Raw genomic sequence first — 13,561 nt, 5'->3', positions numbered from 1 at the left:
GTGGCAGACCACGTGTAACAACACCTGCACAGGATGGGTACATCTGAACATCACACCTGCAGAATGGCAACAACTGCCAGAGTTACACCAGGAACGCACAATCCCTCCATCAGTGCTCAGACAGTCCACAATAGGCTGAGAGGCTGGACTGAGGGCTTGTAGGCCTGTTGTAGGCAGGTCCTCACCAGACATCACCGGCAACAACGGCATCTATGGGTACAAACCCACCGTCGCTGGACCAGACAGGACAGGCAAAAAAGTGTTCTTAACTGACATGTCACGGTTTTGTCTCAGCAGAGGTTATGGTCGGATTTGCGTTTATTGTTGAAGGAATGAGCATTACACCGAGGTCTGTACTCTGGAGCGGGATCGATTTGGAGGTGGAGGGTCCGTCATGGTCTGGGGCGGTGTGTCATAACATCATCGGACTGAGCTTGTTGTCATTGCAGGCAATCTCAACGTTGTGCCTTACAGGGAAGACATTCTCCTCCCTCATGTGGTACCCTTCCTACAGGCTCATCCTGACATGACCCTCCAGCATGACAATACCACCAGCCATACTGCTCGTTCTGTGTGTGATTTCCTGCAAGACAGGAATGTCAGTGTTCTGCCATGGCCAGCGAAGAGCCTGGATCTCAATCCCATTGAGCACGTCTGGGACCTGTTGGGTAGGAAGGTTAGGGCTAGGGCCATTCCCCCCAGAAATGTCCAGAAACTTGCAGGTGCCTTGGTGGAAGAGTGGGGTATCATCTCACAAAAAGAACAGGCAAATCTGGTGCAGTCCATGAGGAGAGGATGCACTGCAGTACTTAATGCAGCTGGTGGCCACACCAGATACTGACTGTTACTTTTGATCCCCCTTTTGTTCAGGGACACATTATTCCATTTCTGTTAGTCACATGTCTGTGTAACTTGTTCAGTTTATGTATCAGTTGTTGAATCTTATGTTCATACAAATATTTACACATGTTAAGTGCTGAAAATAAATGCAGTTGACAGTGAAAGGACATGTCTTTTTTTGCTGAGTTGAATACCCGACTTTCCCACTTGTGCCAGAATCAACCAATCGGAAGATCTACCAATAGGAAGATCTACGCAATAAATTTACGTTAATTTTAATTCGTATGCCCCGAGTTCCAGACATTACGTGAACGCGGCATTCAGCTCAGCCTTTCCCACTTGGAAAGTATCAGAATCAACCAATAGGAAGCTCTACGCAAAATTTAACTCGAAGGTTCCAGGTTTTTAAGTTGTCTTGAACGCACCATGAAGCTTCGTTCCAGCACAATAAACTGCACCTATCCTTTCCTTCCTTTGCAAAAAATAAATACATTACATTTTACAGTCTACCCATGGGTCCACATGTTAGGTGCTGGTTATTGCTTTTATCATATGATTTCGTGAGGATTCTATCACTTATATATTTCTGATTCACTAAAGTACGTAAGAAAGGTAGGGGTCGGTTTGGGATGCTCAGCCGTCCTGCTCCCATTCCGGCCAGTAGGTGGCGGAATGTGCCGTTTGAATTTTAGGTAAGACCTAATTAAATAAGACTTTTCCGGTTTGCTGTGTGCATCAGGCTATGTGTGAATCGATAAGGCTCTTTATTTTTCATTTCAAAGTAGTCACTATGCAGAACAAAAATACAAACAATGTACCTCCAAAATAAAATGTACGCTTTGTTGACATGGAATATTACAAGCTTGTCTTCGGTGAAGCTAAATTAAATCAGTTAAAGTTACTAGAAATTGTCAGACAGCTCCAGTAACTAGCCAGTTAACTACACTGAAAAATGTATTAATGATATTATATATTAATTATATATTAATTTCAAAGATTTTACTTAGTTACAGTTCATATTTTGACATCAGTCAAATTAAATAAATTCATTAGGCCCTAATCTATGGATTTCACAACTGGGCAGGGGCACAGCCATTGGTGGGGAGCCAGGCCCAGCCAAACAGTATGAGTTTTTCCCCACAAAGGGGCTTTATAACAGACACATCTGTGGCTTTGTGTTGTTGGACAAAACGGCACATATTAGTGGCCTTTTCTGGTCCCCAGCATAAGGTGCATCTGTGTTCTCGAGACACCACACCTGTTAGGTGGATGGAATATTTAGGCAAAGGAGAAAAACTCACTAACTGGGATGTAAACAAATTTGTGCACAAAATTTGAGAGCAATAAGCTTTGTGCATATGAAACATTTCTGGGAGATTTTATTTCAGCCCATGAAACTGACAATGTACATGTTGCGTTTATATTCTTGTTAATTATAGATAGCTACCAGTAAAGGTTAATATTAATCTGTTATTATGCACTAATTTGCAGTGGGGAAGGTCAGTTACAAAAAAAACACAAGATGAAGCACAACATGAGCTGGAGAGTCAATTTGTCCTGCGGCTGCCCACAATAAGGATGGAGTTCAGCAGTGATTCCCAACTTTGGTCTTCATGTTCCCCAACAGTACACGTTTTTATTGTAGTTTTGGACAAACACACCTGATTCAATTTATCACCTAATCATCAGGCCCTCAATGAGTTGAACCAGGCATGTTTGACCTGGGCTACAACGAAAATGTGTGCAGTTGGGAGTACTCGAGGACAGGAATGACTTTTCATAAGAGGTTAGGAGAGCATTTAAGCGAACTCTTTTCCTAACCTTAACCTAATTCTCCTAACCTGTGTCATGGCCAGAAGGGATCTAGCCCTTAATCATGAAGGCGTCTTCTGCGGGAGGGGAGTTTTGTTAATAAGATCCCTGATCCTCAGTCTGAACATTAACATGCATCGCTTGCGTTACGGACCATAGCTTTCATATCAGCGAGAAATCATGAAAAAAACAAAAGGTTAAATTAATACACACCTTGATAGAGTTAGTGTTCCCACAGGGCCATATCTCCATGTTACAGCTCCTGTTTATGGAAAACAGACGTAAGACAAGAGGCAACCACCTGTGATAATTATCTGTATAGCATGCTCCAAACAGTGTAAGCGTAACTCGGGAAGTGTAGTTTTGTCAGATGAAGGCACCCATACCTGTATAATCTATACAAAACTGATACAATAAGTGTACACTATATGTACCAAAGTATGTGGACACCCCTTCAAATTAGTGGATTTGACTATTTTAACCACACCTGTTGCTGACAGGTGTATAAAATTGAGCACACAGTCAGGCAATCTCCATAGACTAACATTGGCAGTAGAATGGCCTTACTGAAGTGCTCAGTGACGTTCAATGTGGCACTGTCCACAGGAGGCTGCTGAGGGGAGAACGGCTCATAATAATGGCCTGAACGGTGCAAATAGAATGGCATCAAACACCTGGAAACCTTGTGTTTGATGTATTTGTTACCATTCCAGTCATTACCACAAGCCGTCCACCTCAATTAAGGTGCCACCAACCTCCTGTAGTACCGTCATAGCATGCCACCTTTCCAACAAGTCAGTTGATCAAATTTCTGCACTGCTAAAGCTTTCTCTGGAGTGATGAATCACACTTCACCATCTGGCTGTCCGACGGACGAATCTGGGTTTGGCGGATGCCAGAAGAACGCTTCCTGCCTCAATGCATAGTGCCAACTGTAAAGTTTGGTGGAGGAGGAATAATGGTCTGGGCTGTTTTCCATGCCCCTTAGTTCCAGTGAAGGAAAATATTTGTGCTGGCTACAGCATACAATGACATTCTAGATGATTAAGCACTTCCAACTTTGTGGGAACAGTTTGGGGAAGGCCCTTTCCTGTTTCAGCATGACAATGTCCCTGTGCACAAATCAAAGTCCATACAGAAATGCCTTATAAAGATTGGCGTGGAAGACCATGACTGGCCTGCACAGAAACCTGACTTCAACCCCATGGAACACCTTTGCGATGAATTGGAGCTGACTGTAAGCCAAGCCTAATCTCCCAACCTCACTAATGCTATTGTGGCTGAATGGAAGCAAGTCTCCGCAGCAATGTTCCAACATATGGTGAAAAGCCTTCCCATAAGATTGGAGGCTGTTCCCCCCAGCAAAGGGGGGAACAACTCCAAATTAATGCACATGATATTCGACGAGCAGGTGTCCAAATACTTTTGGTCATGTAATGTATCTTTTTTTTATTTGAACGACTCTTTATCGCTGAAGAAAGATAAAGCCCATATGTTTCTTAATCAAAGCGCAAGTGATGATTATTATAGATACTAATATCAAAACACAGCATCCGGATTGTAGTTGACATAAGGCAGTCATGGGCGAAGCTAATGGCTGAGAACTGTAAAGGCGTAATGCCGCCTAGAGGTTGAGAGCTTGGCGGGATCTAGTTTTTGTCAAATTAACGTCAACATTTTTTTGCATTTTCGCTAACCTAACCTCTTTATCTAACCTAACCCTTGCCATTCCAGGAACCAAGTCGGTAATGGATGTCTTTCTAATTTGCATTATCTCTGACAAAAGAATATGCCTCAACGATAAAACGGATTACCCAATCTAGCAGCATGAACCTCAAAGACAGACTGGTAGGTCAAGCTCTATTCAACTCATTTATGGTCTAATATGTATTGAGCCGTCATGTGTTGCTAGTGCAAGTGTACCTTGTTGTCCTAACTGTTCACTCACCATTACCGCACTTTAATGTAGAAAGTTAGGCTTTGTAATTTGCATAATTCAAATCAAGGATACTGTAAAGTGGCCTCATTTAATCATGCTGATTAAGCCATTTGAAAGTAAAGTAGGAAGAACCTTGTTTAACCCTAAAGCCTATTTGAACATTTTGGTCCATATGAGGTTATTCAATTAAATTTCCCAGCATCACATCAGAGAATGTCCATTCCTTACCGGGCATGTAGGACATATAGCATATGCATCTGTAGTATAATATCAATAGGCTTATGACATAAGTGTGAAATGACATGCTGCTCCCTCTCCAGTTAATGGTCACCATGGCATCGTGAGAAGTGACCGCATCCCCTACTGGTGGATCTGTCCTTGCATCCTGGAGTCTCTGAAAACGGTCCTTCTAGAAGACTGCTGACATCTGTCAGGTTGGACAGGAAGGATGCGCTCATAGAAGTGAGTAGGATTGTGTATAGACCAGTCAACAGCGGCAGTGTCTGCTCTATGACTCAGGCCGCCCTGCTCTATTCTGTATTGATAATGACCTCGCATATTATCGTTTTTGTGTTGACTTTTCGAGCATTCTAAAAGGTCAATTTTTCATTGCTCTTTGGTCTATAATGAACTGATATTCATTGACCGTGTTCTGTGTGCAGCAGATGCTGGTGTGCACTTTGGACGGAGGCCTCTACCCTCCCCCGGAGGAGCCCACTGGTACTGTAGACCCCAAGAAGAAGAAGGTCAAAGACAAGGTCAAGAGCTTTGTTTGGAACCATGGCAGTAAGTAGAACTATATCCCCTCTGTATTGAAATTTGCTGAGTGAAGCACTTTGTAGCCCGGCTGCCGAGTGAAGCACTTTCTAGCCTCAGCAGGTCTAGAAGTTTGCTTTTTGATTGAGCTGTGAACTTGAAATCATAATGTGTTGGTCTCCCACCTGTCCTCTGAAGAACACAAGGAAGAGAAGATTCAAGAAGATATTAAAAAAAGAGAGCTACTGACATTTGTTTCCTCTTAAGCGCTCTTTCCCTGCTTCTCGTGAATATTTTCTTAAGATGATGCCGAGATCTCGTCCCAGGCCCTTTATTCAAACGACATAAAAACAGCAACGGCAGCGGAAGTAAACTACGATTTACATATATACTGAACAAAAATATAAACACAACATGCAACATTTTTTAAGATTTGACTGCGTTACAGTTCATATAAGGAAATCAGTCAAATTAAATAAATAGATTTCACATGGCTGGGAATACAGATATGCATCTGTTGGTCACAGGTACCTTAAAAAAAAGTAGGTCCGTGGATCGGAAAACCAGTCAGTATCTGGTGTGACCACCATTTGCCTCATGCAGCATGACACGTCTCCTTCACGTAGTGTTGATCAGGCTCTGTGGAATGTTGTCCCACTCTTCTTCAATGGCGAAGTTGATGGATATTGGTGGGAACTGGAACACGCTGTCGATCCAGAGCATCCCAAACATGTTCAATGGGTGACATGTCTGAGTATGAAGACCATGGAAGAACTGGAACATTTTCAGCGTCTAGGAATTGTGTACAGATCCTTACGACATGGGGTTGTGCATTATCATGCTGAAACATGAGGTGATGGCAGCAGATGAATGGCACAACAATGGGCCTCAGGATCTCGATACAGTATCTCTGTGCATTCAAATTGCCATCGATAAAATGCAATTGTATTTATTATCCATAGCTTATGCCTGCCCATACCATAACCCCACTGCCACCATGGGGCATTCTGTTCACAACGTTGACAAAAGCAACCCACTTTCCCACATGACGCCATACACATGGTCTGCGGTTGTGAGGCTGGTTGGACGTACTGCCAAATAGTCTTGGAGGTGGCTTATGGAAGAGAAATTAACATGACATTATCTGGCAACAGGTCTGGTGGACGTTCCTACAGTCAGCATGCCAATTGCACATTCCCTCAACTTGAGACATGTGTGGCATTGTGTTGTGACAACTGCACATTTTAGTGGCCTTTTATTGCCCCCAGCACAAGGTACACCTGTGTAATGATCATGCTGTTTAATCAACTTCTTGATATGCCATACTTGTCGGAATGATGGATTATCTTTGCAAAGGAGAAATGCTCACTAACAGGGATGTTAAGATTTGTGTACAACATTTGAGAGAAATAGGCTTTTTGTGTGTATGAAACATTTCTGGGATCTTTTACTTCAGCTCATGAAACATGGGACCAACACTCTACATGTTGAATTTATATTCTTCTTCAGTGTAAATAAAGGCCTATCTTCATTTGGCCCAAAGATATGCATAAAAGCAATCTAACTACGCTTTGATCCGAGCGAATGAGAGAAAGGATTCCTACTTTGTCTTTTGAATAAATCATCTTTAAGGTGCAGGGCCATATCGATTTGGCTCCCTGTTTTATTCAAAATGTGTTTGCTGGCACATGGCCAGATGTTCGCTCTGAGGGCAGTGTGTGTGTGTGTGTGTGTGTGTGTGTGTGTGTGTGTGTGTGTGTGTGTGTGTGTGTGTGTGTGTGTGTGTGTGTGTGTGTGTGTGTGTGTGTGTGTGTGTGTGTGTGTGTGTGTGTGTGTGTGTGTGTGTGTGCAGTAGTGTTGTGTGCCGAGGCGGTGTGCAGTAGTCTGGAGGCCAGAAGTAAATGTAATCTGATTTCCTCTGCAGTACATCGAGTCTCCCGACGTGGAGAAGGTAAAGAGATTGCTAAAGCACTGACGCAGAGGCCATTAGTGTCCGTGTCCTTTTATATCACGCACTGGGGCAAACAAGCATATATATATATATATATATATATATATATATATATACACACAGACGGGTTGATACAGCATTAGAGAGAGTGAGTCTGTGTGAGATATATATATTATATATATATATATATTATATATATTTTTATATATTTATATATATATATATATTATATATATATAAATATTATATATAAATAATATATATAAATATAAATTATATATATAAATATAAATTTTATATATATATCTCACACAGACTCACTCTCTCTAATGCTGTATCAACCCGTCTCTTGGATCAGGGCTGTCAAACTCATTCCATGGAGGGTGTAGTGTCTCCGGGTTTTTTCTTTTTCTTTCAATTAAGACCTAGACAACCAGGTGAGGGGAGTTCTTTACTAATTAGTGACCTTAATTCATCAATCAAGTACAAGGCTGGAGCAAAAACCCACAGACACTCGGCCCGCCGTAGAATGTGTTTGACACGTGCCTAAAGGCGTACACCGTAAATGAAACACAACAGCCTGTAGCTGTTGAGGAGAGGCCAGCGGGAGCCTACTCTCTGCTCTGCTGGGCCTCACCCGAACTGACTCCTGCTAATGTCTTAATGTCACCTGCACCAACACCTTCTCGTGTTAGCACTGTAATGAAACAATAAAGCAGCAGGACAGAATAAGAGCACAGAACAGGGTACCGAAGGGGTAGGCAACCCTGTTCCTGGCATGCTGCAGGATTTTGTTCCAACTAGGCACCACACCTGACCAACTGAGCTAATTGATCAGTTCATTAGTCATCTAAATTGAAGACACCTGGTCTTCAAGGTTGGTTAAATCAAAGACATGAAGTGTCTGCGGCACTCCAGGACCAGCGTTGCCTACCCCAGGGGCACAGCATCAACAGCTCCCTGAGTGTTGATTTAAGTGGACTCTGGAACTTTAATATATCATTGTTGGCCCATATTGAAGCCAGTATGTTTGTAATAGTTGGAACATCACATAACTTAATTAAAGCAGTGAGGTAGTGTTTGGTGTCCAATGTTTCCCTAACCTGGTGTTCAGGCTGGGAGGTGATAGCTGAGGATGAGACCAAGGAGGCAGACAACAAAGGCTGTCTGGTCATCCTGGACTCAGCAGATGGGGCATGGCTCCTCTGGTAAGCACCATGGAAGTGGGCACAACAAGCTCCTCTCACATAATACTTTGATATTGTCGTATAGCAGATACTTTGGTTGCATACAGAGTGGCTCACAGTTAACGCAATACATGTATTCAATATGTGGCTGACGTTTGAAATAAGAGCCATAACACGTTCCACTCTCCCACCACCTGAGAGCCACCCCACTGTTGAGGAAAACTCGTTCCAAGGATCAGGCAGAGCTCATTATCCAGTTAATAAGAGTTTATTCAAGCAATTGCAAGGGAGATCACACAGGATAAACCCGGAGAGGAACTCAAGAGGTTACGGATTCACAGTCATTATATTCCTCTGCACAAAGAGCTGCTTGCCTCACCTAACGGGAGGCAAGGTTACACGAGAGATGGCGGGACTTGGCTCCACCTCTTTAAAGCATTGTCAAACAAGACCAGGTTCTAATCAGTTCTCGCGGCCTAAGTTAAACACGTGTTTTTCCACTCCAGTACGTACAGTAAGTATAGCACTTCAGCATTTATAAAGAATTAGACTGTAACATAACCGTTTTCCCCAAACAACACCCATACAGAAGTTGGAACAAACGGTATGTCACATAGCCTTACACTGTCCCACTCCCAGCACAGTAGAGTAGGCCCGAGGTGGTCCATGACTGTCCTACAGGGAAGACTGTGTTTTGTTGGTGGAGAGTCGTAAGAACACTGAAAACAGAAAAATATATAATTTAAACAGATGGAGAGGGGATTGCAGTCGTACATATTCAGACGTTGGCATCCTGTCTCCATTTTGGCAACAAAATGTTCCTTGGCAATAACATTTTCATATCTATTCTAACAGGAGAGTGATTGTCTTGTAATTGGTATCAACGTGGCACCTATCAGAATGATCTGTCTGCGTTATTGGAATAGCAGCCAACGTGAGAAGAGGATGGGTGGGTGGGGGTTGGGGCTGATATGTGGGCGTAATTTCAGAACAGAAGCACCGCCCGAGGACCGACAAAAAGATCGGACATCAAATCACATTAACCACTCTATATGTCCCCTTGTCAAAATGGAAGACGGCAATACCCAACCCTACACAAATGAGCTTAAGTTAGAGTAAGACTGAGTTTTCTAGGTCAGACGAACGTCTCCATCCCTTCATCTCCAGTTATCTCCCCACTCAGAAGACTGACAGGTGCTCTCTCTCTCCTCCTGCAGCCTGGTTCAGTCACAGCTGGGCTAGCTCTCTGTCTCTCTGACAGCTCGGTGCACCTTCACTGGCTCACATGGAGCTGTCCGTCACACAGCTAAAGCTGCATCCCAGTCCTGCAGCTTTCCGTTAATCTGTTGTAGGGCTGCCTCTTTTAATGGGTCAAAGTCTGGCTGTGGCTGTCCACACACATGCCTGTGAAACTAGTGCCGTTAATGAGGAGCCCATGACATCTGTAGCACGTTTTCTTTTAAATCAATACTCTTTGATTGAATTCAACGGATTCCACGTAACGTGTTTTCAGGCCATCTCCTACTAATGCTAATGTGGGCCAGAAAACGGAGAGCTAACATTAACCTCAGCCTGGTTCTGGGGTTGGATTCACTTTAAATTGGCCTATTGCTGGATATACAGTGCTTTTGTGAAGTATTCAGACCCCTTGACTTTTTCCACAATTTGTTATATTACTGCCTTATTAAAAAAAGAAATCCTCAGCAATCTACACACAATATCCCATAATGACTAAATGAAAACAGGAATTTAGACATTTTTTCAAATGTATTAAACTGAGCAATCAGGGAGAAAGGCCTTGGTCAGGGAGGTTACCAAGAACCCGATGGTCACTCTGACTGACAGAGCTCTAGAGATCCTCTGTGGAGATGGGACAACCATCTCTGCAGCGCTCCACCAATCAGGCCTTTATAGTAGAGTGGCCAGACGGAAGCCATTCCTCAGTAAAAGGCACATGACAGCCCACTTGGAGTTTGCCAAAAGCGACCTAAAGACTCTTAGACCACGATAAACAAGATTTTCTGGTCTGATGAAACCAAGATTGAACTCTTTGGCCTGAATGCCAGACTCCACATCTGGAGGAAACCTGGCACCATCCCTACGTGAAGTATGGTGGTGGCAGCATCATGCTGTGGGGATGTTTTTCAGCTGCAGGGACTGGGCGACTATTCGGGATCGAGGCAAAGATGAATGGAGCAAAGTACAGAGAACCTGCTCAGGACCTCAGACTGGGCCGAAGGTTCACCTTCCAACAGGACAGCGACCCTAAGCACACAGCCAAGACAACGTAGGAGTGGCTTTGGGACAAGTCTCTGAATGTCCTTGAGTGGCTCAGCCAGAGCCCGGACTTGAACCCGATCAAACATCTCTGGAGAGACCTGAAAATAACTGTGCAGCGACGCTCCCCATCTAACCTGACAGAGCTTGAGAGGATCTGCAGAGAAGAATGGGAGAAAGGACGACGATTTAATCCATTTTAGTATAAGGCTGTAACATAACAAAATGTAAGGGGTCTGAATTCTTTCTGAAGGCGCTGTATTCTTGAAGAATATCACTGTCATACCCCACTGGAACCCAAAATATAAGTTTGTTTTACTCCAAGCGTTGTAAACAAAGTAAATGTAAACAAACACTATGTAGCCCCAAAACATGTTCATGTTGATAACATGGATGGTCAGTTCTTGCATCCATCGCTCTATGATTAGAGCGTGGTTACATTTCTCCAGCCCCGTCCCTCAGCTTTTCACCGAAACAGGTGCGCGGGAGTGTGCTTTGGTATTGTTTATACTGCTGATTCCTGGAGGCAAACTACCTGATTGCCACAGGTTTTGATGGAAGAAGGAAGCATGTGTTCTGATTTGTGCAAATCAGAGGCCCTTGTTGGTTTTATTCAATTTCAGTTGGCGTGTAGCAAATGGCCGTGTCTTGGTGCTGCTGTGTGTGGAAGAGTCAGTGGGTTGAATCTCCATACAAGTTGTCACCTTCTAATGTTTCCTTTCCCTGCTTCATATGCATCTTAAAGAGGATCAAAATGACACATGTCCAGCTTATTGCTTTCACTCAACCGTAGATTTTAAGAGTGGAGATGAGGAATGAACTCGGGTTTCATTGAGCTATTGTGAAACCTGTGTGTTTTGAGGAAGCCTGACACTGTAAATGGTTCTTCTGTGCCTCCTCCTGTAGTGATGGAGTACCAGGTGCAGGTAGATGGTGTGAAGGCCAAGCTGAAGGAGACGGGCGCCAGCAAGAAACAACAGGAGGACCTCAGCATGAAGGTGGAGAACCAGGTGCTGAAAGTGAGCCATAGACACTACTTTTACATGACATTTGAGTCATATAGCAGAGTGAGATGACCACAGACTGATTTCATATAGGCCTTCAAAAAGAAGTCTTGTACTCTTTCACTCAAATGCGCACACACAACCTCGGAGGGAGAAGTATTTATGTGGAATATAACCACTCTAAACTACTACGTGTCAAACTTCCCAAACTCCGACCGCAGGGCAACTTGAAGATGTAATTTTTTTAGAAGGCATAAATATTACATTTCTGCCATCAGCCCTTTGTGCGTTCCTCACTGGGGAAAAAAAAACATAAAAATTCATAGTTCCGCCAACAGCTCTTCGGGGCAGATTTAAAAACGTGTGAGACACGGGCAGCCTTGGCTTGTTTTACCAAGACTTTTCAGCTCTCTGCTCGGCTGGCTGAGTTCTCTATCTTTCACCATTATTATCCCAGCCACAGGAAAAGGTCACGGGAATCTGACTGACATTCCAAATAGCCTTTCTGTCAGGTGAACGATACGCTCACTACGCGCAACGGCAGGCTCCAATTTCAAACATCAAAACAATCGAAGGGAACTGTCTAATGCTGAGACAGACTATACTCTGCTCTTATTTAGCAGAACTGCTTTCAGGCTCTGCTCAATTAAATCATTCATCAGGAGGAGCGATGGAGCGGGTAAGATTGGCTGAGCAAGACGGGAAGGTGCATTTAAAACCGCATCCATTTATATGTATATTGAACATTTCATTTGGTATTAAGCAGAATTTCTCATAAAGGAATGCAAAGGGGAAAGTAAAGTTACAGTGCAATTTAAGATGCTTGAATTGAATAGACAAACAAGCACACCAAAACACTTTTTATTTTTTATATAAGAAGCACTTTATTGAACTGCCATTGTCTTCACCGAGCAACTGAACATCCTTACACATCCAATGGCGAGGGTTTTCTTTATTTCTAAGTCAATTCTTTGACTCAATCTAAATCGATCTTAATTGGAATTGTCAAGAACTCTTAACACCAATCCAGCGATCAGTATTCAAGTCCCGTCTCTGTCTTCACATCAGCTTGTTTTTCTGTTTGTATTGACAAATGAATGGAAAAGGAATAATGTTGGAAGACGTGTTAATCATTATCCACTTAGCCTACTAATTACACCCGGGCATTAGGCATCAATCAACCCTCCCAATCTCTGCTCCAACAGCTGGCCTCGCTTCAGGAGCAGCTGGACTCACTGATCGAGAAGTGACCACCAGGGGGCAGCCAAGTGTCAAATGGGTGCTGTGAGACCGGCTGGGGAATAGAGAAGAAGCATCTGCCACCACTGAAAGAGCCCTCCTCCTTTACATACTGTTTCATTCCATTATATATTTTCCCTTTTGCCTCCAGACATCATGGACTCGTTGGAGGACTCGTGTTTCCTGTTTTTGTATTCTTCCTATTTTATTTAATAGGTTGGTAGATCTCTGTAAATAAACTCGTTGTTAAGCCATTGAATCGTTTGTGTTTGACATTTCCTAGTGACAGATCAACACTGTCTCACCTCATTTGACCTAGCAATGGAAACCACTGAGTCTGACCATAGCAATTACAGAGGCAGAGTAGTTAGTCATCAACCCCTGTTGAGTAGACAATGGTCTCCCACGTCCTCGAGGATTTACCTTCCTACCTTCTAGAAAGATCTTCTTCCACAGTGATCTCTCTCTGCCTCGCCCTCACATGTTCCTCTGGTCACCCACCTCTTCAACTTCTTACAGGGGATTATTCTGAGGATTTGGGGGGGGGGTGGATTAG

The 13,561-nt window shown here is 43.4% G+C and overlaps 1 protein-coding gene across 2 annotated transcripts; it reads left to right on the top strand.

Annotated features, from left to right (window-relative positions):
- The first annotated feature begins 4,005 nt into the window (after positions 1–4,005).
- taf7 (TAF7 RNA polymerase II, TATA box binding protein (TBP)-associated factor) lies at positions 4,006–13,264 on the top strand. 2 transcript variants are annotated; one of them, XM_046293556.1, is made up of 5 exons: positions 4,006–4,500; positions 4,912–5,053; positions 5,254–5,377; positions 11,669–11,772; positions 12,972–13,264. In XM_046293556.1, the coding sequence occupies exons 3-5, from the start codon at positions 5,257–5,259 to the stop codon at positions 13,014–13,016; spliced, it is 270 nt and encodes an 89-aa protein (XP_046149512.1). In that variant the 5' UTR covers positions 4,006–4,500; positions 4,912–5,053; positions 5,254–5,256; the 3' UTR covers positions 13,017–13,264. The 2 variants fall into 2 exon arrangements, with proteins under 2 accessions (XP_046149512.1, XP_046149511.1); XM_046293555.1 differs by having other exon boundaries at positions 11,669–11,781.
- Positions 13,265–13,561: the final 297 nt, after the last annotated feature.

The sequence above is a fragment of the Oncorhynchus gorbuscha genome, linkage group LG13 (assembly GCF_021184085.1).
Source record: "Oncorhynchus gorbuscha isolate QuinsamMale2020 ecotype Even-year linkage group LG13, OgorEven_v1.0, whole genome shotgun sequence".
In the NCBI taxonomy this organism is placed as follows: Eukaryota; Metazoa; Chordata; class Actinopteri; order Salmoniformes; family Salmonidae; genus Oncorhynchus; species Oncorhynchus gorbuscha.
The sequence above is the reverse complement of the archived record's forward strand: the minus strand, read 5'-3'. Positions and strand labels throughout refer to the sequence as shown.